General features: G+C 49.8%; 3 protein-coding genes across 4 annotated transcripts in view; 2 read left to right on the top strand and 1 right to left on the bottom strand.

The window, feature by feature from the left end:
• Positions 1-385: 385 nt before the first annotated feature.
• cebpd (CCAAT enhancer binding protein delta) lies at positions 386-1,870 on the top strand. Its single transcript, XM_047027881.1, has one exon. It carries the CDS (start codon positions 630-632, stop codon positions 1,506-1,508), a length of 879 nt encoding a protein of 292 aa, XP_046883837.1. The 5' UTR covers positions 386-629; the 3' UTR covers positions 1,509-1,870.
• On the bottom strand, positions 1,707-24,170 carry spidr (scaffold protein involved in DNA repair). 2 transcript variants are annotated; one of them, XM_047027857.1, is made up of 20 exons: positions 23,992-24,170; positions 23,675-23,830; positions 23,417-23,477; positions 23,024-23,230; positions 22,258-22,391; positions 19,308-19,528; positions 18,601-18,695; positions 16,129-16,402; positions 12,865-13,075; positions 12,326-12,558; positions 7,976-8,140; positions 6,100-6,187; positions 5,716-5,856; positions 5,416-5,475; positions 4,784-4,982; positions 4,369-4,560; positions 3,163-3,256; positions 2,952-3,063; positions 2,603-2,656; positions 1,707-2,390 (listed from the first exon to the last, which is right to left on the bottom strand). In XM_047027857.1, exons 1-20 carry the CDS (start codon positions 24,007-24,009, stop codon positions 2,172-2,174), a joined length of 2,934 nt encoding a protein of 977 aa, XP_046883813.1. In that variant the 5' UTR covers positions 24,010-24,170; the 3' UTR covers positions 1,707-2,171. The 2 variants fall into 2 exon arrangements, with proteins under 2 accessions (XP_046883813.1, XP_046883814.1); XM_047027858.1 differs by lacking the exon at positions 7,976-8,140.
• Positions 22,306-24,246, top strand: part of LOC124472800 (coiled-coil domain-containing protein 178) — a 46,583-nt gene continuing 44,642 nt past the window's right edge. The window contains exon 1 of the mRNA XM_047027859.1: positions 22,306-22,382. The gene's annotated coding sequence lies outside the window, so the exon portion shown is untranslated. The remainder of the gene's footprint in view (positions 22,383-24,246) is intronic.

The following is a 24,246-nucleotide window of genomic DNA, read 5'->3' as shown; positions in this document are numbered from 1 at the left end:
CAATCACAATCTGTGTGTTTTGTGTATATGACATGCTCCTTCACTGATGCAGCAACAGTGCGTTATTTTGGAGGTGAAGGGGAAATGCTAAAAATAACATTGGGTTGTGCACCATGTCCAAAATACTGTATCACCTGACGTGAGTCTCCTTTGCTATATCAGAAATTTAAAGACGAATGCTGGCTTGAAAGTATACCTATATAAACAACATGAAATTGTCCGCCTGCCAGTACAGTCGTAGTAAAGAGGGGGGTGGCCTTCGCACCCGCCCTTCTCTCATCAAATGGGAGCTACGGGGAGCACGTGACCCAAACTTGACTTGACTGGTTTGTCAAAGGGGGAGGTAAACGGTTGACGTAAGCACGGGAACGATACAAATTACACTCCGCGAAAGTCTTGTGGTTCAGAAAACTTAGGTACTTCTGACAAGAAGTTAATAACGTGCGGTGACAACTTCACGCACAGGGATTAACCCACGCCACTTAAAGAACGCAACCCGTGGTCATAGAAGAGAGGGGTTCACAGCAGTGTAGCCTACTGTGCGACTATAGCCATTTGTATCGACTTTGCACGTTACTGATTGACAACACTTGATTGCATCCGACCCCACGTGGAGAAAACCAGGGTTCATGTGTGACATATACAGCCTGGATTCGCAGTGCGTGTCACCACAATGCAAGATGAGTTGGGCGATGGAGCCTGCCAATTTCTACGACAACAACAAGCTGAGCGGTGTTCAGGAGGTCTACAAGCCAGGGCGAGGGGATGGCACGGGCGAAGACGGCACCATGGCCGAGCTAAGCACAGCTCCTGCAATGTACGACGATGAGAGTGCCATTGACTTCAGCTCGTATATAGAGTCCATGACAGCGGTGCCAAACCTTGAGCTTTGCAACGACGAAATTTTTCTCGATCTGTTCAATACTGTGAAACAAGAAAAGAATGATTTCTACATGCAAAACTCGACAATCAACAACCTGCAGCAGCTGTCAACCAACACATACGCCGTCGTTGGAAGCCAAAAAGAATTCGAGAGGAAACTCGACGTTGGATATGACAAGATGTTCAGTGCACCAATTAAACAAGAGACGGATTGGAGTGACAGTGAAATGTCCTCGTCACTACCTTCCCAGATAGAAACCTGCGCACAGACCTCGGTCAGTTTGCCTATGGGGCAACCCACGCCACCATCAACCCCAGAGCCGCTCTCTTCCGCGAGCTCAGCCCACTCCTCACCTCGTAAAATCGGAAAGGAGAGGGCGAAGAAGTCTGTTGACAGATACAGCCACGAATATCGTCAGAGACGGGAGAGGAATAACATTGCTGTGAGGAAAAGCAGGGACAAGGCAAAGCAACGCAACCTTGACGTACAGCAAAATATGATCGAACTGGGTGCGGAGAACGACAGATTACACAAAACTATTGAGCAGCTAACTCGCGAGTTGACCGGTTTGAGAGAATTCTTCAAGCACTCATCGTTTGGGTCCACGGGTGCGGACAGTCGATAATTGATTGGCATTTCTAAACGGAACTTTTAAAGACATACCTCATACATATTTACCATCTGTAACAGATGCATTTTAAAGCTTACCTTCATGGCACTGGAAATGTTGGACGTAGCCTACTCATGTTGATGCCATAATCTTTTTTCGGGGGAAAAATGCATTTTTCTACATTAAATTATTTTACCACTTCATTTACATGTGTTTTTAATACCAGATATGGTACATGTTTTATAATTCCAAACTTTGTAAAAAAAAAAAAAAAGTCAGAGCATGTTTGAATTTTATATAGTTTGTATACAAATGAAATACTTGGAATCTATACAAATGAAATACTTGGAATCTATAATAAACTTGCTGAAAAGTTATTCAAGTGCAGTGATCTATGACTGGGCAAAATTGAGGGTGGCACAGCTGTCCTGGTTGTGTTATGTCATAAAGAAAGACAGTCTCATTGGAAGAGATGAAGAAAATAACTGACATTCAAAATACAACTGTATTTTATTGAGACAAGCTATGCCATTCGGATGTGTTTAAAATGCACTGGGAGGTAGATTTCCAACAAACACAAGACATGTATTTACATATCCTGCAAGTCACCTCAGTTGTGCACATAGTTAGATTGATGCATGAGCTTTCAACTTGAAGAAATAGGGCAGCCAAGCTTTTTCACTGAGCTTGGGGCTGTAAATGAGGCCTGCAGTGACTGTCAGTGTTAGGCTGAGGCCACAGATTTATTTCACTGGGCCCCATCACGCTGCCAATCTCAGCAAGGCAGATTTCTTCTAGACCAATCCACAGGGCAGGTTTCCTGGTGACGACACGGACGTAGGCAGTGAGGGGCCCCACCTCCTTCCCTAGAACATTCTCGACCTCGTAACCTGGGAACTGAAGCACATGGGAGGGTCACTACCTAAGCATGAAAAATACCTGGTTGTTTTTCTGGGCCAGTACATGGGTGCATCAAGAGCCTTCTGGGAGATTATTATCTAGCAACCAACAGCACTGGCAAAATATCATGGCCAAGGTGCGCATTGAATGCATGTTTACTACAGTGTAACCTAAGGTGCACAGTTGACACAGTTTGCTTGTCAGCTCACCTCAGTGTCACTTTTCGCAGAGTTTAGGAGGCTCACAATAGTGGATTGTTGTAGCTAAAAAAGAAAAGCAATAGTGAGAAATAGTAACCACCTGGGAGATGACAAAACCCCTGCAGAACACCACTAGTAGTAGCGTCCATCTGAGTCCAGCATGGCTGACCTATCTAAACCGCACACCTGCTGCTTCTCCTTACGATGACTTGGTCGAACCATCACGTCGACTGAACTGAGCCCGACTGCAATTCTAAAATCAGCTTCCTGATCTTTCGAGTCATTTGCAATGAGCACGTCATCGGGGTGCGTTCAAAGCTGAGTCATAAGGACACTAATACGAAGAGATGCATCTCACCTTAATTTTCACAGTACAGTCACTTATTGAGGAACTTATGAATGCTTCGAGCTGCATCTTAATGGTTGGCTGGTCCACTGTCGAATCACAGGACGAGCAATGGAAGGCTTGTCTGGAGAATGACAAGCACAGGTCATTTTTGATTGCAGATGACATGACTTGATCCTTATTTACAAGCTCATTGGTAACTGAGGGTGGTCTGTGCACGTACGTTTTATTCTGAGCAATTTCCAAACGGTCACTTAGACAACGGCTGCATACTGGCCAGGAGTAGGCTGTGTCCTCATCCACACCAACTATTACGCCTGTCCAAAACAAACATACCAAAAAATAAAGACTAAATAAGAAAACCACAGTAGGTCAAGTTGAAATAGGTGCCACGAGGCATTAAATGCATAGCTGCTTAAATTGAAAAAAGAGGAAACAAGATCGATAGACGTTAAGACGCATTTCGTATCAGTACAACATGGGCTATATTAGACTGGACCTCTGTACATGTTTATCAGTGGTGACAAAGATAGCAAGTGTTAACTCCCTCTGCTAAACGGACCGTTCTCCTGACGACCAAAGACAGCCTCATAAACACACAGCACCTACTGTTAGATAAAAATAAAAAAAAATAAAAACGTCTAAATGATAAAATACTCTGTCTTCCAGTCTTTTATTTCACACATGCAAGCTGCCAGGACTCCAAGCTCACAGAGTGTAAATAGTCATTTTAGTTTGTCATATCATTGGAACAGCTGCTCAAACATGTGGGGTCGATTGGTCACGAACACCAAGGCCTGCAACAGCAAGACCGTTGCCCTTTGCAGCAACACAAGACCAATGTAGATGACATATCTTTCCTCCACATCTGCATACTGTAACACAGTCAAGATAGTGAACAGAACATGACAGCAATGTAACAGATTAAGGATGAGTACATTTGGCGACCGTTTGACTGAGAACCCACTTGAACATTTAGGTCTATTATCTTAGTATTTCATATTTGGCCTGATCGTGAACATCCCACAGCAGAGTAGACAAGGTAGATAAATCCACCACAAAATGACACGTGTGAACAGATTGTATTGCTTTCGGACGGTCTGACAAATGCCTAAGCATTGACACCACTGAGGTCTTCCAAATTTCCATCTGTTAATTATTGACTTTGAATCCAATGAAAAGAATAATAGAACTCCCCCGCTCTGGAAAGGTGTCTGGAGTCCAAAGGATGACCTGACACTGAGTGAATAACGACAGAAAACACTGCCTCTGCACAACCGCAGAACCTCTTGCCGAGCAACAAGAACAAAATGGCAGAGCAGCAGATCGCCAAAACCACACAAATACAAACACGGTTGTGTTTAAGGCAGACCAACAACAACCGGACAAACCGGCGGGGCGAGGTGAGGGGCAGACAGCACATACTGACCAGACAGGCTGCAGAGAGAGTTGGCTGTGGTTTCAGGGCCCAGGGGATCCAGCCTTATGGGCCGTGGCAGGGAGGAGGCCTGGTTGCGGGCCTGTGTTGGGAGCAGGGAACTCTCTGTGTTGTCTGCGTTGCAAACAGCCTCCACGAGGCTCTGCAGCTGCACCACCGACTGTTCCACACACAGAATGACACCTGGGCGTTGAGAGAGAGTTCACAACGTATTAGATCGAAAGATACACAGGTACTTTATTCATCTCCTTTAGGAAACGATAAAGGTCAAAACCTACTATACACAAGGGCCCACTGCTGTGGATACACAAGGAATGATACGACGATTGAACCTCGCATGACACACCGAACCCTGGGCAACCTGTTGTGAGATGGAACAGCGCCACAGGATCAAGGGGCTCCGTACCGTTCTCCAGGACTGCGTCGCTGACGGCCAGGCGGCAGGCTCCAGGGGCGAGCAGAGCCTGGGCGACGGCAGGGGCCAGCAGGCAGGAGGGCCTCAGGCACAGAGCGAGCGTCCGTCTGCCTCCACCGCCCGGGGCGTCGCCCTGCAGGCTGGGGTCAGTCACCGCCAGCCAGGTCTCGGCCAGGTCCGCGTCAGCGTTCTGGGGACCGCAGAGTGAGGGAGTGTGTGTGGGGTAGGGGTGTGTGTGTGTGGGGGGTGGGGGGAATGTGGGGTGAGGGTGTGTGCGTGGGTGTGGGGGGTCAAATGTTTGATCATGTCACAAACACTGATTAACGACCAATCACTGAAGTAACGCGTATCATCAACAGTGACATGAGAGGCAGAGGAACAGAAGGAAAAAGGGACTGTGTGTAAGAGTGTGTGTGTGTGTGTGTGTTTGAGTGTGTCAAAGTCCAGAGCTTTGTTCCGAGCCCTTATCTCAGCGGGGTCAAAGTGTAAAGGTTTCATTGATCGTGTCGGAGGACGCCCTGTGCCCTGATCCGCTGGTTCAGCCGGCCTTATCAGTCACCCTGTTCTCTCTATCAGTCACCCTGTCCCCCCCCCCCCTCCCCAGCATGTGGTCAGGTGACTACCTGTTTTCTCTTGTACACGACGGTGGCGGCGAAGCTGACGCGGAGGCCTTCATGCTTGTTCTGGAACAACAACAAAAAAGATACATAAGAAAACCCACTGGGATTTAGATGGGAGTAGAGAAGCACAAAGAGGCTCCAAACTATCTCTAATCGGAAGGATTGAAAGTTCTTGTGTGTGCGAGAGAGAGAGACCAAGAGAGAGACCAAGAGAGAAAGAAAAAGAGAAAGGGGGGATGGAATGAAAATCAAACCGTGCACCAAGGGTGACTTCATGTCAACCCCCCCCCCCCCCCCCGTTACCTGGAGGATGTGTCTGAGGGTGTGTCTTGCGGGGGTGCAGTACAGAGGGGACCCAGCCTGGCCCTCGATGGGCTCCACAGAGCCTCCCTGGCCTGATAGCAGGTAACAGAAGCTGGGGGCTGGACCCACGGACCTGCAGCCCTGTCACCGCACACACACACGTCGCCATTGACTATCCGCTACAGCAACCATGTAGCCTACAATCAAGCTAACCCCGTTGTTCTAAAAGACCTGCTTTTTGCAAAGATGAAGTAGGAAAATAAAAATGGCCTGTAACGATACACTCATGAGTCGCCTGTTCCTTGGAAGAAGAATCCCAAGGTCAAAAGCAAAGCGGAAAGCGCTAGAATGTTGCACGGTGGTATTTTAAAAGCAGACACCTACTTTCTCAGGGCTGTGTGTGCTTCCATGCACTTTGATGGGCACCACCGGGGGCCACATACTGTCTATGAGGTTGAATAGTCTTGGGCACCTTGATTGGGGGAAATAGAGGGGGGGGGGGGGGGAGATAGAGAGACAGAGAGGGAGAGAGGGAGATACAAAGAGAGAGGGAGAAACAGAGAGAGAGGCAGAGAGAGAGGTGAGGGATTAGAGAACCACAGGTTTTAGAGTGGTTTCACTCTCCTTCTCATCTCCATTCAATCACAAATCTGTTGAGACAAGAGGGGTTTTAGGATCAACAGAAACCATCCTGAGGCGGTTGAGACACACACACACACACACACGCACACACACACACACTCACATTCTTCTAGGCCTCTTTGGCTCCATTACCAAACATCATTCATACACCTTGAGGCAGAGTGTGAATTATACAATGACAATCGGGGGGGTTTAACTTCTTCTCCAGGGCGTAAAGTAATATTTACGATTGCAGGTAAGAACGATATATAAACGTATCGACCCCCCCAACTGTTGTTTTTACCTCTTTTGGGGGGTCCAAATTAGGGAGGGTCATACCACCCCCCCCGTAATTCGAACTCTGCAAAGCATACAACCTACTACTGTACATAAATCGCTTCAAACTGCAATCTTATCTCATAGACATTTTGCACATCCCCAAACCAACGAGATCTGCACACGTCTATTTTGCTCATGACCACACCCACGTGCAAGAGCCTGTAATCTGGGTGAGATGGTGGTACAGATATAGAGAGCTACGTGCTGGATGAAACTTCAGTTGATCTAACCCTTGGTGTGATGACAGAGACGCAAGGACCGCCAATCACATCATTTATAAAATATTATTTATTTAAAAAAAAGACATGTATTACAAAATATGTATACAGTATCTAAAATATAATGGTAATCCTAACTCAACTGTTGGCTCAGTGCATGTGCTCTGCTCTGTCTGGGCCGGGCGTGTGAGTGGGTGTGTTCGGTGTGTCTTCAGGAACCTGTCAGCCTGTCAGACCTGCTCCTAATCACAGGGTTAGTGTGTCAGAGAACCGGCTCTGCTGCTCCGGCAGGTCTGACAGGCCGTGGGTCTGACGGGGCGCGGGTCTGGGCAGAAGTTACCTCACCTCACGACAACCCCCCACGGAGGAAACGTCTGAACGTATCGTTCACCTCCCCCGAAAGTTTAATATTACATTTTCGTGGTGTGCAGAGAGAGTGACAGAACATTCCATCTCAGTACGCAGTGTTTCATGGGGGGGAAGGGGGTGATGGAAGGCTGTAAGGTGACAGAAATGCTACGAGACGCACTTCCCAGGGTGTCCCCGCCAGGACAGGACGACTCCTGGCGACGTCCCCCTCGTAATCCCCCCCCCCCCCCCTCCAGAACGTCTAACTGTTTCTAATCTGAGCGGGGGACGGCGCGGGGGACGGCGTGCACGTCTCCATATCGCTTTCCATGTCAACACCGGCGGGGGGGCCGCACGGCAGCTTTGATTTCCCAAACATCCGGTTCTCGTCCGCCGTCATAAAGTACGCAGGGCCGCTATGGAGACCAGCCATTCAGAGGCCAGTGGAAAATCTGGCAAGCACGTGGAGAACCGGCACACCTGTTATACTGGGCCTGGCCCCAGCAGGTTGGGAGCGGCCTGCGCTCCAGGGGTCGCTTTGGGGCCCGGGCCGGCGTTTCATTTGAGTTGGGGCTAACACGTTTCAGGCTGGGTGACAAGCGAAGGGGAGCGCGATCCGACGGCTCTGGCGTTTCCACAGGACTCTAGGCCTAGCGACCGAGGTTGGAGGTGTTTCCATGCTAACTCAGAGCTGTGTGGGGGAGGAGGGGGGGAGGAGGGAGTGTCTCTCTCACCTCTCTCGAGTGACCCGCTGCACCACCTTGACATGCGTCAGCAGGCAGACTCGGCCCTGCCACCTCCTGCTGTACAGCTGGAGGTCCGGGGGGTCGTGCCGGGCCTGGGTCTGCAGCTGCACCACGCTGAACATGCCGTAGCTGTCCTGGACCAGCACGCACAGCCTGGGACACGACACAGACACACACAGTCATACAGTTCATAGTCAACCTGAACCCATTTCTGGAAAAAGGCATATTTCCTTTTCATATTCAAATAAACACAATGACAATGGTGTTTCTTGCAGTGTGAGTAAAAGGCCTGGTTCTATGAAAGGCCTGTGTTGACAGATTGAAGTGTTTTCTGGTTGCTGGCAGCTTTGGGAGGTTCTTGGAAGGGTGAGCCTTTGACCTAGTGAGCTGCGACGTGCTGCTCTGTGCCAAGCTCTGTGCCAAGCTCTGCCGCTCTCAGCAGCCGAGCCAGGAGGAGCAGGAGGAGGAGGAGCAGGAACAGGAGCTGACTACCCGCACAGCCCTTCAAGTCTGGACACAGCCTTTGCACTGTGCTAAGGTGCCCTCGCCAAGTTCATATGCCCCGCTTCCCCGAATCGGGGAGGGAGCGGGGGGGGGGGGGGGGTGCGCTCTGCAGCTCACTCAGGAGGGGAGGGGGGGAGGGGGATAGTGACACCCACAAGAGAGTTCAAGGCGAGCTGTGCACGCCCATGAATCGCAGACACTCGAAAGCTGTCGGTTTTCTCGCTCCCCCGACCACCTGACAGAGACGATAAACAGCTTGTGGAGGTAAACACGAGGCTGACCCAGGGGGATTTCAAGGCATTCCAAAATATCTCACACTGGACCACTTAGATTTGATTTTTGTTTTTTTCATGGGAGTAGATACATTGTTTATAGCTTGTCCTCAGGTAAACCCAGTACATCAACAATCGCTTGATAAACAACCAAATAAAAACATTTGTAATTTACAGGAGACAAGCTCACAGACGTGTTCCTGAGATGTCAACCAAGGCAAACCTTGAAGGAGGCCTCCATGTCAGCCCATTGATCAAGGGACCGCCCCCCCTCTGAACTTTAAAGCCATAAACATAACCAACTCCTGTCAATCAGGAGCCTGCAGACACAGCTAGGCTTGGTATAGACACCTCATAGCACGAGCTACTGACTAACAGGGAGTTATCCAGGGTTACACAAGAAAGTAGCAAGTAATGTGTATTTATAAACAAACAACAACTCCATGCAGACAAAGAGGGTAACGTTACATTGTTTACTGTGACAACAGCTATATATAGTTGGACATATGCTTGCGACTCCTGTTACTGCCAACAGTGTCTTTGTGCTGCAGTGGTGAGGTTGGAGATAGTGACTGTGATGTTGATCTGTGGGACGTTTAGCGGTGACTAAGCATTCACATACTCAGCCCTGAAAGAGGAGTGCACAGAGAGGAACCTCTGGCTCTCTTCCTGAGAACAGCGGAGCTTGTTCCAACGTGAACGGCCAAAGGAAAGGGCAGATAGTGAGAGGACAGTGGAGACAGGGGCGAGGGGCTTCTCGTGGCGATACCAGAGACACAAACAAGCATTCGGCCACAGCCCCCCCTCCCCCTCCTTAGCCTCCCCAGCACATCCTCCCGCGCTGCCCCTCGCCCCCTAAACCCTGCCGTCGTTGGTCGGCTCGAGTCGCAGGCTGATTTGAGGAATTTGTTTTGGAGAGCAATCACTGGAATTCGCGGCAACTCGGAGGTGCTTCCTGGAATTGCGATCCATTGAGCTTGTCCAAACACACGCACGCCTTCTCGCCCATAGACACCCAGGCGTGTGTGTGCGCGTGCACACACACACTCCCTGCCCGGCCCCACAGAAAGCGAGCGACCTACACACCGAGAATCCAGCCGAGAGGCCTCATTGGCAGGGGGGGGCATGTGGGTGGGATTCCTTCCTCGGTGCCGTCCACCAATCGCAGGGCGGAGAGCGATCAACAGAGTTGTAACAGGATCCCTGAAGCACACCATGTTCCCTCTGCAGCAGGAAAACAGCCCGCCTCTCTCCCTACACACAGTTCATCTGCTTGTTTATTCAATCTTAGAATTTACTGGAACTCCTCGGCTTTCTTTGGAGCACAAATGTCTTTTATTGGTCTCTCCGCTTGGAGAGGGCAGTCTGTGATTTCCACAACTAGAGCAGTGATTAAGCCTTGAAGTGATCATGTGAGGGAGAGACTGGGAACAGGATACATTGGAGGCACAAACTGGAGAGGCTGAAGGGGGCCGGAGGCCTGGCCAGTTAGAGCACTAGCACAACACAGGGGGCGAGGCGCGCACGGCCTCCAGGCGATCAACAAGTTAGGAAGGTTTTCACAGGAAGAAGAGTAGCATAAAAAACACAACAGGGAGAACTTCCACACCACAATAGAATGCAGTTACATGTATTGAATGGAAAGAGCCGTGAGATTCAAACGGCTGGACGAATCCGACGACAACATAGCATTGTTTTTTATGAATGGTTTCTCCTCTAAAGAGGCCTATGTGGGGGCTGGGCCAAGACCCCCAATCTAAATGGCCGGTGGCTGCGATTACTTCCTGACCATCCCCTAAACCTGTTGGATCTGGTTGTGTGAAAGGAGGGAAAAGGGAGAGAGCAGTGTTTCCCGTCTGAGGGAGGCGTTTGTTTACCGGCGGCGGGCCGCGTGGCAGGAGAGGTGCGTCGGGTTACCGCCCGTCGCTCACCCGGGCTGGTCCTCCTGTCAGCTGACCACGACTGTCCTTGTCTCTGCTCCAGACCACACCAACCCCCCCCCTCCCCTCAATGCCATTACTCAGCTAAAGACATGAATAACACTTAGAGCCAGCCCAGGCAGCTTGAGGTCAGGCACGTGGGGCTCACATGTGGATGTCATGGACCACAGAGGCAGACCCCTCCCTCCACCCTGAGTTCCAGCGAACAAGATTGGTATTCCGATTTCTTAGGTCTTTTTTCCCCATTCCTTCATGATGTGATTCTATCATGGGGCACCAAAGGCCCTCCGATGACATGGTAGGAGTCCCCCTTTTGGAACCTTTCACCTTGGTCCACCTCTTTGTACCTCCAGGCTGATCATGCAAACACTGTTTTCAACTGCTTGATTAGTCAACCAGCACTCCACCCTGTCCCAGAGTAGGTCACCCAGCTCCACAGGTGGATTATCATGGGCACATTGAGATGCAAAGTGTGTTTAGCATCATCTTGAAGGGGGTGGCAGCTACATGTCAACACTGATGCAAATTGGATTGTGTTGATGGATCATTCACTCAAGGAAGTCAATGCAAGCAAAAATTGCTGGCCCAAGTTCAAAACATGACTTCTTTATTGTTCAACTAATAGTTATAAGTATGCAATTAAGATATTTCAGAATTCTATCATCAATTCTTTGTCAATAAAAGTTTTTGTGAGCAGGTGGATAGAAATCCATTAGATTTATTTTTAAATTAGCCTGTGAGGTAGAAAACATCTGTTGTTTCAAGGAAGGAACCATTTGCTGCTAGCCTTAACCCCAGACTCCAGGCCTCAAACAGCCATTGATCATAACAGGTGCAGTGTAAACTTTATCATCTCCCACAGACAACAGGCCTGCTCCTCTGGTCAGGGGACAAGCACCTGAGGTTGAAAACGCTGGTACTTTGAGAGGCTTGCGATGCCTGAGCCACCCTCCAGGGCATGGGGCACACATCCAGACCTGCCACCCTCCAGGGCATGGGGCACACATCCAGACCTGCCACCCTCCAGGGCATGGGGCACACATCCAGACCTGCCACCCTCCAGGGCATGGGGCACACATCCAGACCTGCCACCCTCCAGGGCATGGGGCACACATCCAGACCTGCCACCCTCCAGGGCATGGGGCACACATCCAGACCTGCCACCCTCCAGGGCATGGGGCACACATCCAGACCTGGCCTGCTGTGCTGGGACCCTCCTCGGAGCTAACCAACACAACATGACTCTGCCTTTCCACACAACTGGCCTGCATCACTCAAAGCACGCCTGGATTCAATTAGACGTGTTTGTGTCCTTTGTCAAGCAATGCCATCTGGCTGGATGCAGGGAGAGAGCTAGGTGGAGTCTGTTCTGCTAACAATAGCTGGAAACTAGGACACTCTGTGCCACCAAGGAGCGGCAGATGACCAATGGGCCGTGGGGAGGTGGAGCATACGTTTTCTGATACAGCCACTGGATGAGATACGGTTTGTCTAGCGAGAAGTGGACAGCCGTGTTATTTCCCCTGCCTTGAATAGATAGACAGAAGGTCCTTTGGTAATAAGCTGAATTAAACTGAAAGTGAGTCAGGAGTGAGAGCGGGTGAGAGGTGTGGTGCGCATACCTGCATCTGGCGCTGGGCATGGCAGGGTGTGAGGGCGGTCTGCAGGGGGCTTTGGGCCTGAGTGCGGCCGCCGGGAATCGCTCCTGAAGGGGGCTGAGGTAGACCCTCTGGACCACCACCTCCACCTCCTGGCCCACTGAGCCAGCCTGGCCCAGGCCCTCGATGGCCTCCAGGAGGGAGTCGCAGCCCACGCTTAGCCCCCGCCGGGAGCTGCCAGACTGGGGGGCAACCACCTGGACACACAGGGGGGGTGGGGGGGGGGGGGGAGACGTGGTGTTTGTGTTAGTCTGTGGCCCTTGAGAACCAGTGCTGTATGTGTCAGGGTCAGATGGCTGAGCGGTTAGGGAGTTGGGTTATGAATCAGAAGGTTGTTGGTTCGATTCCCGGCCATGCAAAATGACGTTGTGTCCTTGGGCGAGGCACTTCACCCTACTTGCCTGAGGGAGTATGTCCCTGTACTTACTGTAAGTCGCTCTGGATAGGAGCGTCTGCTAAATGACTAAATGTAAAGTGTGTGTGTTCCTGGGAGGGAAGTGGACCTGAGTGGCAGGAGTGTCTCCCTGGTTGGAGGCGTGGTTCATGTCCAGCAGACAGAAGGACCTGGTCAGAGAGTAGGAGCAGAGCCTCTCCACGGGGAGCAGGGCTCTGGGGACGCTCTCCCTGGCCCGTCTGGACTCAGACACAACCTTCTGGCTGAAATGGGTGTTGAGAATAGCAGTCATGTTTTCACCCTCCATAACCAGGCTTTGCCTGCGGAGAGAAAAACAGAGAGGGGATCAGAGCAGTTTTGTTGAATTGCAATCACAGAGAAGGGGGGGGGGGCATATATTTAACCATATGGAACCACAGTAATATGGTTGTGGAAAACAAGTCGACGAGTATTCAGCGGAAGCTGTTCCTGATACCGGTTTTCGAACACTGGTGTTTGGAAAAGGTTGTGTGGGGTTGGAGGAGGGTTGGAGACTATGGTTAAATGTCAGCGTGTAGATAAGCTACCTCCTCTCCTTTCCTCGCCGTGTCTCGTCACAGCGTACCCTCCAGGGACAGGCACGACTAACCCCCACGCTGAGTGGAAAACTGACAACGCATCGTTCACGACATAGAAACAAGGTACATGTTCCACTTGAGTGGATTCCTATGCATGGTTCTCAGAGAAGGAACCGAGTCTGATGGAGAGAGTTTTTGTCAACGCCATCCCTCGGTCACCTTAGCGACTGGTGGTTGGCTGCCAACGTTTTCTAACCAACGACGCCAAAACTATAATCATTGCTGGAAAAAACTAAGGAACACTAATGGTAAAATCGTTAAAAAGGTCTCCAATTACCAGTGATAATCAAGCTTTGGTCTCACACACCAAACTGAAAATATAAAACACCTGGATCCCATCCAAACTGCGAGGGGAAAAAACAACAGCAAACCGTTTCTTCGAAACTCGGTAAAGACCTTTTCGAGGATGTGTTTGCATATCTGAGTGGTAACATACCTGGCTGACTCCAGACGGATTGATTTAGACAACTACGAGACCGCATTCTCCCAAATACTGAGAATCTGTCCCTTTATGACAGATGTTATCAGAAGATGACTATGGTAGCAATCTGAGTACTGGGGCTTTGGTGCGTGTACTTGTCACCGCATGCCTCCGAATTTTGGAATGCCAGGGTAAACTAGCGTGGTTTCCAATATTCTACTGTACATTCGTACGGTACAGTCAGAACAGACGCAGTTCTCAGCGTGATGTCAAGATGACATATGTTCCTTTCGGTAAAATACGCCCCCCCCTCCTCCTCCATACTTACTATTCAGTCAATAACAACCGTCAAGACTGAATCAGAGACTTGAAAAAACAAAACAATTATGATTCGGTTTCTGGGCTGTTATCTAGGTGGGTCATCACACAGGAAGTCGTGTGGTACACGTAGTACGGTGTGTGTGTGTGTGTGTGTGTGTACAGGACAGGTACAGTAGAGGCCTCCTGACAGGAAGTGTGATGCGGGGGTGTTCAGGTGCCCGAGGGCAGCTGTCAACAGGTGGCTGGGTTAAGGAGTGGCCTGGCCGGCTGCTGTCGTCAGAGCGGGGGTGAGTCAGGGCTCTGGCAGGTATTTCCGCCGAGGCCACAGCCCACTCAGCTGGAGGGAGGGGCTAGCCCACTCAGCTGGAGGGAGGGGCTAGCCCACTCAGCCCAGGAGCATGGGGGAGGCAAGTGTTCACGTGTCACACAGGAAACTGATAACAAGTGGAATTTGACCAGACCTCCTCCACCTTATATGCTGGATTCCGGGTTTTTCCACTTAAGTTCACTTGTTAGTGTGTTTTTTATGAATTCCAGGAAGTTTAGAGTGAGGTCCATTTGAAAAAAGTTGACCATACATTTAAAGGCATAGTTCATAAATTTCAAGGAAAACTAACAAAAGTGGCTGTCAAGTATATGTGGTTGAAATTCATATAAAAAAACTAAACTTGACGACTTATGCAAAAAGGGTACTTTGAAAACTGCAGGGGACCACTCTACTACGCTAGCTGTGGTAAAAACAAAACATACACACACACAGTGAGAATAGCTGCTCCAGTGCTAAAACAGAGCACAGAGCAGCATGTGTTTTCAATCCCGTCTCCTGGCTTCTTCCACTCTGTTCCCAAATGCTCCAAAAAATAATCCCAGTGTGTTCTTTCCCGGTTTGCTGGAAATGACCTAACTACTGCCAGGAAGAGGAATGTGGAGCATTCCCAGGAGCAGCTCGTGACGTCAGCAGGCTGAGCAGGCCCCTGTCCTTCCGCCAGCCTGGATATTCCAGTGTACCCCCCCCCTCACACACACAGCTGGAGTCAGACACGGCTAACTCCCACTCCCCTCCACAACAAGCTCAACGCACGCCCCTCTGCCTAGCATGTGCAGCAGCTGGCACTGGGACAGGGTCGACAGGGTCTCACACAGACTCTGGAGCTGGGGCTGACTGGTAGAAGGCTGCGACTGGGACTGGAACTAGGACTGACAATGACTGGTAATGGGACTGGGACTGGATCTAGGACTGATAATGACTGGTAATGGGACTGGACCTAGGACTGACAATAACTGGTAATGGGACTGGACCTAGGACTGACAATAACTGGTAATGGGACTGGACCTAGGACTGACAATAACTGGTAATGGAACTGGACCTAGGACTGACAATAACTGGTAATGGAACTGGACCAAGGACTGAGAATGACTGGTAGTGGGACTGGGACTGGACCTAGGACTGAAAATGACTGGTAGTGGGACTGGGACTGGACCTAGGACTGAAAATGACTGGTATTGGGACTGGACCTAGGACTGAGAATTACTTTTAATGGGACTGGACCTAGGACTGAGAATGACTGGTAGTGGGACTGGGACTGGACCTAGGACTGAAAATGACTGGTATTGGGACTGGACCTAGGACTGATAATGACTGGTAATGGGACTGGACCTAGGACTGATAATGACTGGTATTGGGACTGGACCTAGGACTGATAATGACTGGTAATGGGACTGGACCTAGGACTGAGAATGACTGGTAGTGGGACTGGGACTGGACCTAGGACTGACAAGGGCTGAGATGGGGCCTAGTACAACTTGAAGAAAACATTTTAATCAAAGAAAGCATAGAAGTCCTTTGGGATCTATGTGGGGAACTCCTTTGGGCTCTAGGTGGGGTAGATGAACAAAACAGACAAAGAGACAAAGCATCCATCGACAGGCAAACAGCCATCTCTGATCTCTCAACCTGATCAGAAAGCTAGCTGCCAAACCGTCCTGTGTGCGCCATGCGGACCCCCCCTCTCACCACGGTGGGTAGACGTGGACGACATCTCCGGGCGCAGGCACCAGCTGGGCGGCCGTTTCCCTGCTGAAGAGCACCAGAAGCCGGCCTGGGGAGGTGGGATCCTGGGGGTGCTGGCCAGGGGAGGTGGAGCCCTGGCCAGGGGAGGTGAAGGGGGGGTCCTGGGGGTGCTGGCCAGGCAGGGCTTCTTGATGCTGGAGCTCACACAGGGCCAGCTGCATGCTGCTCTCCTCCCGGACACACAGCACCTCCAACTGCAGCACGCCAGGCCTGTCCACTGAAGGAAACAGGAACAACAGCCAGCGTGTGTGTGTGTGTGTGAGAGCCAGTGTGTGTGTGTGTGTGTGTGTGTGTGTGTGTGTGTGTGTGTGTGTGTGTGTGTGTGTGTGTGTGTGTGTGTGAAAGCCAGTGTGTGTGTGTGTGTGAGTGTGTGTGTGAGTGTGTGTGTGTGTGTGAGAGACTGTGTGTGTGTGTGAGAGCCTGTGTGTGAGACTGTGTGTGTGTGTGTGTGGGCCCAGTTGAGGGACTTGGAAAACTTACGATTAACTGTCTATCACTTTGAACCCTTGATGCAACATGGAGGTTACCTATCAGTTAACTCTAGTGTTCCAGATCTTTAACAGTGACTGACAGTGGCTGGGTTTCCCAGATTCGTTAAGAAGCTCTTAACGCTAAGATATTCTTAAGAAAGTTCTAAGAGCGTTCGAGAGTGCCCTTAGAACGTTCTTAAGACGCTCTTAGCGTTAAGAGCTTCTTAACGAATCTGGGAAACCCGGCCAGTGTCAGTGACTGACAGTGTGAATTCAAGTTTGGATAAGCAGCCAATGACTTGGCTGAATAACAATGAATGTATAACTGGCTATAGGCTATGAGAGATATGAATCATTGCAATACCTCAAAAATTCAGTTCAAACAATGTAGCTCTCTGAGTGAGTGTGTGACAATTGCTAATGGCCTACGGGTGTCTTTAACCTCACATGTGCACACGGATGGGAACTGTTTAAACACGTTTCTGCCTGAATGTGTGTTTTTTTTATCCGTTGTTTTCCATGTGGGAAAAGTTAAATAATAATGCAATAAAAATCCTGAAGTTATTGGACAGATAAGGGCCGCGTTTCCCTGATTCGTTAAGAAGCTCTCAACGCTAAGAGCGCTCTAGAACGCTCCTACGAAGCTCTTAGCGTGAAGAGCTTCTTAACGAATCGGGGAAACGCGGCCAAAGCCTTTTGTGCAGTGCTCAACAGGACATTCTCACCGTAATACAATAACTCAACTGACTGAAGAGGAAAAGACTGAGATAAAAGAGCATGGGTAAACACTCCCACCGCGGGCAGGATGAACAGGTGTTTTATGATGGCTCTCAGCAGTTGCGCAATAAAGTTATCCATAACAAGTTTATGTGAATGAGAAGCTTATGGGAGAGCGGAGCATCGTCAACAACACCACGTGTCTCGGTGCTGTGTTTATCAACAATGTCGTCTCTCGCATTACTAAAGGATGGGCTGTTTAGCACCGACGTTAATGGGGCCGGAAGGCTCCAATCGTCAGAATTCATCTGGGAAGTGTTTACGTTCAATAAAAAAAAAAGTTTTACTGAACTGAGGGGCCCCCCCCAAAGCCACCAGCCATGACCTCAAATAAAAATAAAAAACAGGCCGGTTGTCATCCTGATAAGAACAACCCTCGCTCTACCCGAGTGCGACTGACGCATCCGCTGACCCTAGACAGCAGGAGGAACTACGTGACTGCTCTGACTTTGTTTCCACAATCAACCGTCATCTTTTGCAAAAGCGCGCTTCCGCCTAATCGCCCAGACCCCATGTACACCCGCCGCGTGCTGCTGGCGTAGCGTGGAAAGGAAAGACGAAAACAAGCGAGCGAGCACGCGACTTCCTGTCACCTACTTACTGCCCTGAGTTCACTGCCACGCCGACCAACGAGCATTTCCTCGATGCGCCCTCTGACTCGCCGACCACAGACCTGAGCGACAAATCAAATCTGGCCTCATCTTAGAGTGACGCGCCTGTCGTCTCATCTGAACAGACAGCGGCTGCTGTACGTGGGGACTTGTGATGTGTAGAGAGAGGGCGGCGTGTACTGTGCGTGTCTGTGTATGTGTGTGTGTTACCTGTTGTTCCTGTGGAGATGGACTGTGTGTGTGTGTGTTACCTGTTGTTCCTGTGGAGATGGACTGTGTGTGTGTGTGTTAACTGTTGTTCCTGTGGAGATGGACTGTGTGTGTGTTACCTGTTGTTCCTGTGGAGATGGACTCTGTGTGTGTGTTACCTGTTGTTCCTGTGGAGATAGACTGTGTGTGTGTTACCTGTTGTTCCTGTGGAGATAGACTGTGTGTGTGTTACCTGTTGTTCCTGTGGAGATGGACTGTGTGTGTGTTACCTGTTGTTCCTGTGGAGATAGACTGTGTGTGTGTGTTACCTGTTGTTCCTGTGGAGATAGACTGTGTGTGTGTGTTACCTGTTGTTCCTGTGGAGATGGACTGGTGTCTCCAGAAGCTGATGGCAGACCTCTGTCTGCACTGTAATCGGTTGAGCCTCTCGGCCAGACCTCCACTGGGGACAGACAAACACGTCGGGGGGGGGGGGGGTCAAACACGCCGAGTGGACGGCTCTGTGCGCCCCGTGGCGAGGCGACGGAGCCTGCAGACGCACTGCGGAGGCCGGGGTTCTGATCTGAGGGTCTTTCGCAGTGACGGGGGTGACATTTAGCGCCCACGTGATGCTCCCAGGTGCCCTTTTGATCAGCAAAACTGCCGTGGAAACACATCACTCGCTCCGAACCAGCAGACGAGAGGGAGGTGAAGCAATCAGCAGCATCCTCTCGCTACCAGCGCCTCCCCCCCCCCCCCCTGCCTCCTCCCCCTACCTTCTCTCCCACAAAGTCCCCTCACCATACTCGTGTACTGACGGAGATGACACGTTTTTGTTTTCTTGAACACACTTAAAGTGTGTTAAAAGGGACAAATCAGACAAATCAGATGGCTGGGTGGTTAGGGAGTTGGGTTATTAATCAAAAGGTTGTAGGTTTGTGCCAAATGACGTCATGTCCTTGGGCAAGGCACTTCACCCTACTTGCCTCGGGGGGAATGTCCCTGTACTTACTATAAGTCGCTCTGGATAAGAGCATCTGCTAAATGACTAAATGTAAATGTAAGTGGTCTTCACCTCTGGAACTTCCGTCTCTTTTTACTGGAGTCTTCTGGGGTCATGGAGTGCGTGGGGCCCTGTTTCAGAGGCGTCTGCAGCATGGCCTGAGCTGCCCTCACCCAGTCACTGGCTGACCTCTCGCTGGCCTGGCCCGTTGGGAGCGCGGGCCCGCGGGTCCTGCCCTGGGCCGCTGTGCTCTCGCCCTCCGAGGCGTAGTCTGAGATCTCCGTGTCTGTCACCTGTGTGGGACACACGCACACACAGGAACACTTAGACACTCACACGCGGTGATGGACAGGAGCTCATTGTAACTTGGTTTGTTATGGGCTTTCCATTTTAGAGCCATTCATCAACTCTTTCTACTTTAAGTGTGTCACACGTTAAACAAAACAAATAGTAATGTTCAAATATATTATATAAATAGATCATTTGTTTTATATGAAAAAACATGACTCGTCAGCTTTATCATTGTTGCTCGACAATATCGCAGTTAGTGATACAAAAGAACAAGATGCGCCAACACTACTTCTTCTAGGCTCCTCCGTCTCCTCAGTGAACACCTGAGGAGACCAGTTCCCATGGAAAAATCAGACGGAGAGACAGGTTTTGTGCTTTTTTTTTGGGACTGTCATGTGCAGACAAGACTAGCATACCAGGCCGTCAGCCTACGCGCTCTCTCATTTGAATCAACTTGACCTTCCTGGGCAGGATGCCAGCCGGCGTCACACACCAACTAGCTACAGAGAGAGGAACACTATGTTCCTGGCTTATGCTCAAAAATCTGTTCGCCCGGCACTGAAAGCATTGTAAGTACACAGCTTTCTGGCATCACTGAGTCTGCTCCGCTTAGAGATCTTTCGCTGGACAAACGGTAGTAAATGTCTGTTTATAGCCCCTGCAGGCCCAGATGTGGCTCAAGTTAGGAGCCCTTTTGGCTGCCTGCGTCGTGCCCCTCGGAGGTGGACCTAGCACTGTCCGGGAAACAGATAGTGTCCTTCCCGCCCTTGAAACACCCAGTCCCCAATGCTCCACCTCTAACGATAACCGGGAGCTCTGACATGACTGGGTGGAGTGAGTCAGCTTGTGTACACTACTGCTTTATTTGAAGTTATTACTCTCGGCCCGCGATAGAGATCCTCCACACAATATCCTGTTTGATCCAGTTTGAGTTGGTGTCGGCAGGAAGTGACAAGTTTGCGTTATTTTCTTTTAGTTTCTTTTTGGGGGGGGAGAATCAAAAAGTGCCCACTTATCCTAGACAATCCAAAGAGAGAAATGAGCCGTCATGGGATGAAGAGGAGCCGCTCACTCGAGTGGAAACCGCTCAAAATAAAACATTTGCAATCAAGTGTTTCAATTAGGCCTACGTAATTGCAATCATCGCGTAAACTCTTGAAATAAAGTGTGCTCATGTCGCTGCATACATAATAACTGACGCGCAATCAGACTTTTTTTCCCTTCCATTTCTCAAAATGCATGATCGGGACATAATAGATAGCATAGACGATTAACTAGACCAAACTAGTATTTGTCATATAGGCCACTGATGTTCTCAGAGCAATACACAAAAAAAAAATATTCTAAGCACATTTGCGCTTTCACAAGTGACAGACTTCTCCTAAGAGGGGCCTCAAACCACAAACCTCCAGTTGGGTGATTTGGACCCTCGCTCGGCTGATAGCGCCACATGAAAGTGTGACAGGAGGAAGTAGCAGGGTCTTGGGGCCTGATGCCTATCAACTTGACGCTTCCTTTCTCACCCTGCAGTCGCTTTCCCCTCAGCGCACGTAGATTGAGGCCCGTGTTATCACACCAGCAACCATAACCCTGACTCCAATACTTCATCTACCATATGAGCGAGATAGTGCACTCTCAACAAGGCTCTTTTCGCGTTTTAGCGTCTTTCAAGTTCAGAGTTCAAACCTCCCCTTCCCGAGAGAAACTCTCCCAGAGTCCCCGGTTTTTCTGATGAAAACAATGCATGTGTCAACTGATTGGCTGAGTGTTGTAGCAGCGAGCTGGAAGCAGCACCGTACAGTATATGCTCTATGACAGGAGCCCCCCTTCTGTTAACCCACAGCAAACGGGGAACTTCACAAACAATAGAGGTAGAAACACCACTCCTTGAACACATTCTCCCCGTGCCTGAGCCAGCCTTCGACAAACACCGCTCCACAACCCCTGTCGAGTCATATCACGCGAGCGCCTCCACTCTACCAGATAACCCACACAGCCTCCTTCCCTTGTCCCTGTAGGCGTACCAGGGAACACCGACACGGCCGGTTAAGCACAGCAAGGTACAACAACCAAATAAGAAAGTTGACAAGAAGTGGGGACGCATTCAAAGATGCTTTCGGTGGGGCGGGTTGCTGGTTAGTAGTGCAGGGTTCCATCTCTCGACATCAGACGGCAGCACACCACATCTCTTCCCCTCAACGTTCTCACCGGCGCCGATGGAACAAGACCTGAGCTCAGGTCCTGCACTGTGTTCATTGACGTGCACTTTACACCGTGTGTGACTTCAAAAACAGGCCCGTCTCCAGCTGTGAGAACATACTCAGTAGGTTCAATACTCCACCTAGTGGTACATCACGTAAAGCTAGAATAACAGCCAGCTCCAGCACAGTGGTGCACAGATAAGACCACTAAGCGAGACGGTCAGGTATTTTCCAGCACGGAGTGGCCCAGCTAAGGCCTGAAGGACACGGAGCTTGACCCTGCAAATACACTCCAACTGGAAGTAGAGGGATAGGAAACACAGTGTGAACAGTATGGACAGCTCTGACCGGCTTAATGCAAAGAAACAACACAAGGGAATTGGTGGTACACAGCACAACCTAGTGTCCTGGAATATAGCACTGTGTACATACTGGAGGACGAGCCAGTCTGTTGGGTCTTTTGGGTCAAAGGTGAAACAATGTTTGGCGTGGACACAGGGATGTTTGTCCGCGACAAAGGAACTGCTCACGTCTGTGGGGTTCGAGGTTTCTTTCGGATGTTCATCACAGGACCCGGACGCACAGTCAGAAATCGCTCTCTCGGCTTTCTCTTCGTCTTCAGATTCACTTGGCTCACTGTCCCAGTCGATGGCAGGTAGGTCATCTAAAAAGGATTGGTTTAAACTAGTCATGTTTGCTCTGTTGATCAATAACAGTTATTAGTTGATAGAATGCTAGCACGCAGACTACCCAGGAGTCATTCACAGCCTAATCAAACAAGCCTTGAGCCTGATCAGTAGCCTGATGTTGTCATACTTATAATTCTAGTCAGAATGTGAGTCTGAAACCGCTCCGTTGGGCTGTGAGTATGGGGCGCGTTTCAACCGAACTCGTAAAAAAAATGCCTCTTCGCTCAATTGGATATACCTACAACCAATCAGACCAACGTAGTATGTTTGTTGAAAACAAATTTAACCCAGGCGCTCTTTGGTGACGTGGTTGATTATGTTACCGTTGATCATCTGTCCATCATCGTCTAAAGCCCACCTTGACAATTTGATTGGTCCGAACAGCTCCTGTTCAGACATACTTTTCCCCCAACCGAGCGATCCCAGACTCAACTTCCCGACCAAATTTTTTTTGTGGGCGTGGCTAAATTGGGGCCGGCAGCCAGACTTACTAATCATGCCAACTAGAAAGAATTTCACCCGCAAAGGATACCTCTCGCTAACAAATCCAAGTCTAGGTTGACCCCACAGTCAAAACAGTGTCAGTGCACTAGCTGGAGGAATTTACCTGCCCCAGTGTTGAGCATGCGTAGCGCTCTGCTGTAGGACTGGATGGGGGCTGTTGTCCTGGCTGGTATCTGAGGACAGAGACAGGGCTCCCTCCTCCCCAGGCTGGGGGTTGGCTGCTGGGCTTCACTGTCTGACTGCTCACTTTCACTGGAGCTCCATGTGATGTGCACCGGCTCCTCGTCACGCACGGCCGTGCCGGGCAGCACTGGACACACAAGAGTAGTCTGTGTCACTCTCGAATGTGTCACTGTCACTCCATCAGTCAGCGGAGAGAAGAGTGTTTGAATGTGTGGATGTGCTTCGAAGATAGCTTTATCAGCGTTAAATACATTCGGCTAAATGAATATGGATAGGAACCGTTGGAGTTGTCAGCACTTCCACAACTATTTACCATGGCTGGACTGCGTAGCCAACTGTCTCACAGCTGACTTCTTTCCAGACGACCAAAGATTCTAGTATACAAAGATAATGCAGTTAGTAAAGTCATTTTGTCTTGAACAGTCAAACTGACAAAAGGATGCACAGGGAGATGTGAATTAAGGGAGTTTAACAAGTAAATTGGTGAACAATGTAGTAGCAACAATAGTAGGCTGAGCCCTACACACCATTAGACTTAATGTGCAGTTAATTGCAAGTAATTTTTATTGACCTTTATAACTGGAGTGTCCAAAAAGCTGTCTCCGCATTTCTCCCAGGACTTGGAGACAGAACTAGCCGAGGTGGACGTCTCTCTTCCCACTCTCTTGCTTCCATTTATATCATCCGGTAAAAAGATTAACTTTGTGTCCTTGGAGTACCTTTTGCGCTGAAAAATAATTCACAATGTGTAATAGATGTGTAATTTACAGAGATTGGTGAAAGCTGATTACTTAGGTACACTGGGCTGGCGAGCCCGGCACAAAGTTATAAAAAGATAGCTACTGTAGCGAAGTTGATCGTACATAAACATAAAAGCTAAAACCATACCTTTCCAACAAAAGCCATGGTAGCACACTAAATACAATAATAATACAGCACATGTGTATAGCACGGAGTAATGTGCTAGGATATTTTTTTAACTACACCTTTGTATCTTAACTTGCTAACAAAACAGGAAAGCCTGCAAGAACTTCAGCTCAAGCGGTGGCGCGTTGAGGCAGCTGACGTCAGCATCACTGATGTATCTAATTTCCGGTTGATTGCGTCAAACCTTTTCAAAATAAAGGTGACGATACGTCAGCT

Source organism: Hypomesus transpacificus, chromosome 10 (genome assembly GCF_021917145.1).
Source record: "Hypomesus transpacificus isolate Combined female chromosome 10, fHypTra1, whole genome shotgun sequence".
Lineage (NCBI taxonomy): Eukaryota > Metazoa > Chordata > Actinopteri > Osmeriformes > Osmeridae > Hypomesus > Hypomesus transpacificus.
Note: the sequence above shows the minus strand (reverse complement) of the source record. Positions and strands in the feature narration are given on the sequence as shown.

Bases quoted from the DNA above. Each gene is read 5' to 3' on its own strand.
- spidr (XM_047027857.1), bottom strand. The intron at 12,559-12,864 runs GTCCACTTCCCT...CTGTGTGTCCAG, and splicing joins GAGACACTCCTGCCACTCAG to GTGGTTGCCCCCCAGTCTGG. The intron at 3,257-4,368 runs GTCAGTATGTGC...TGTTTTGGACAG, and splicing joins CTCTCTCTGCAGCCTGTCTG to GCGTAATAGTTGGTGTGGAT.
- cebpd (XM_047027881.1), top strand. From the start codon at position 630: ATGTGTGACATATACAGCCTGGATTCGCAGTGCGTGTCACCACAATGC.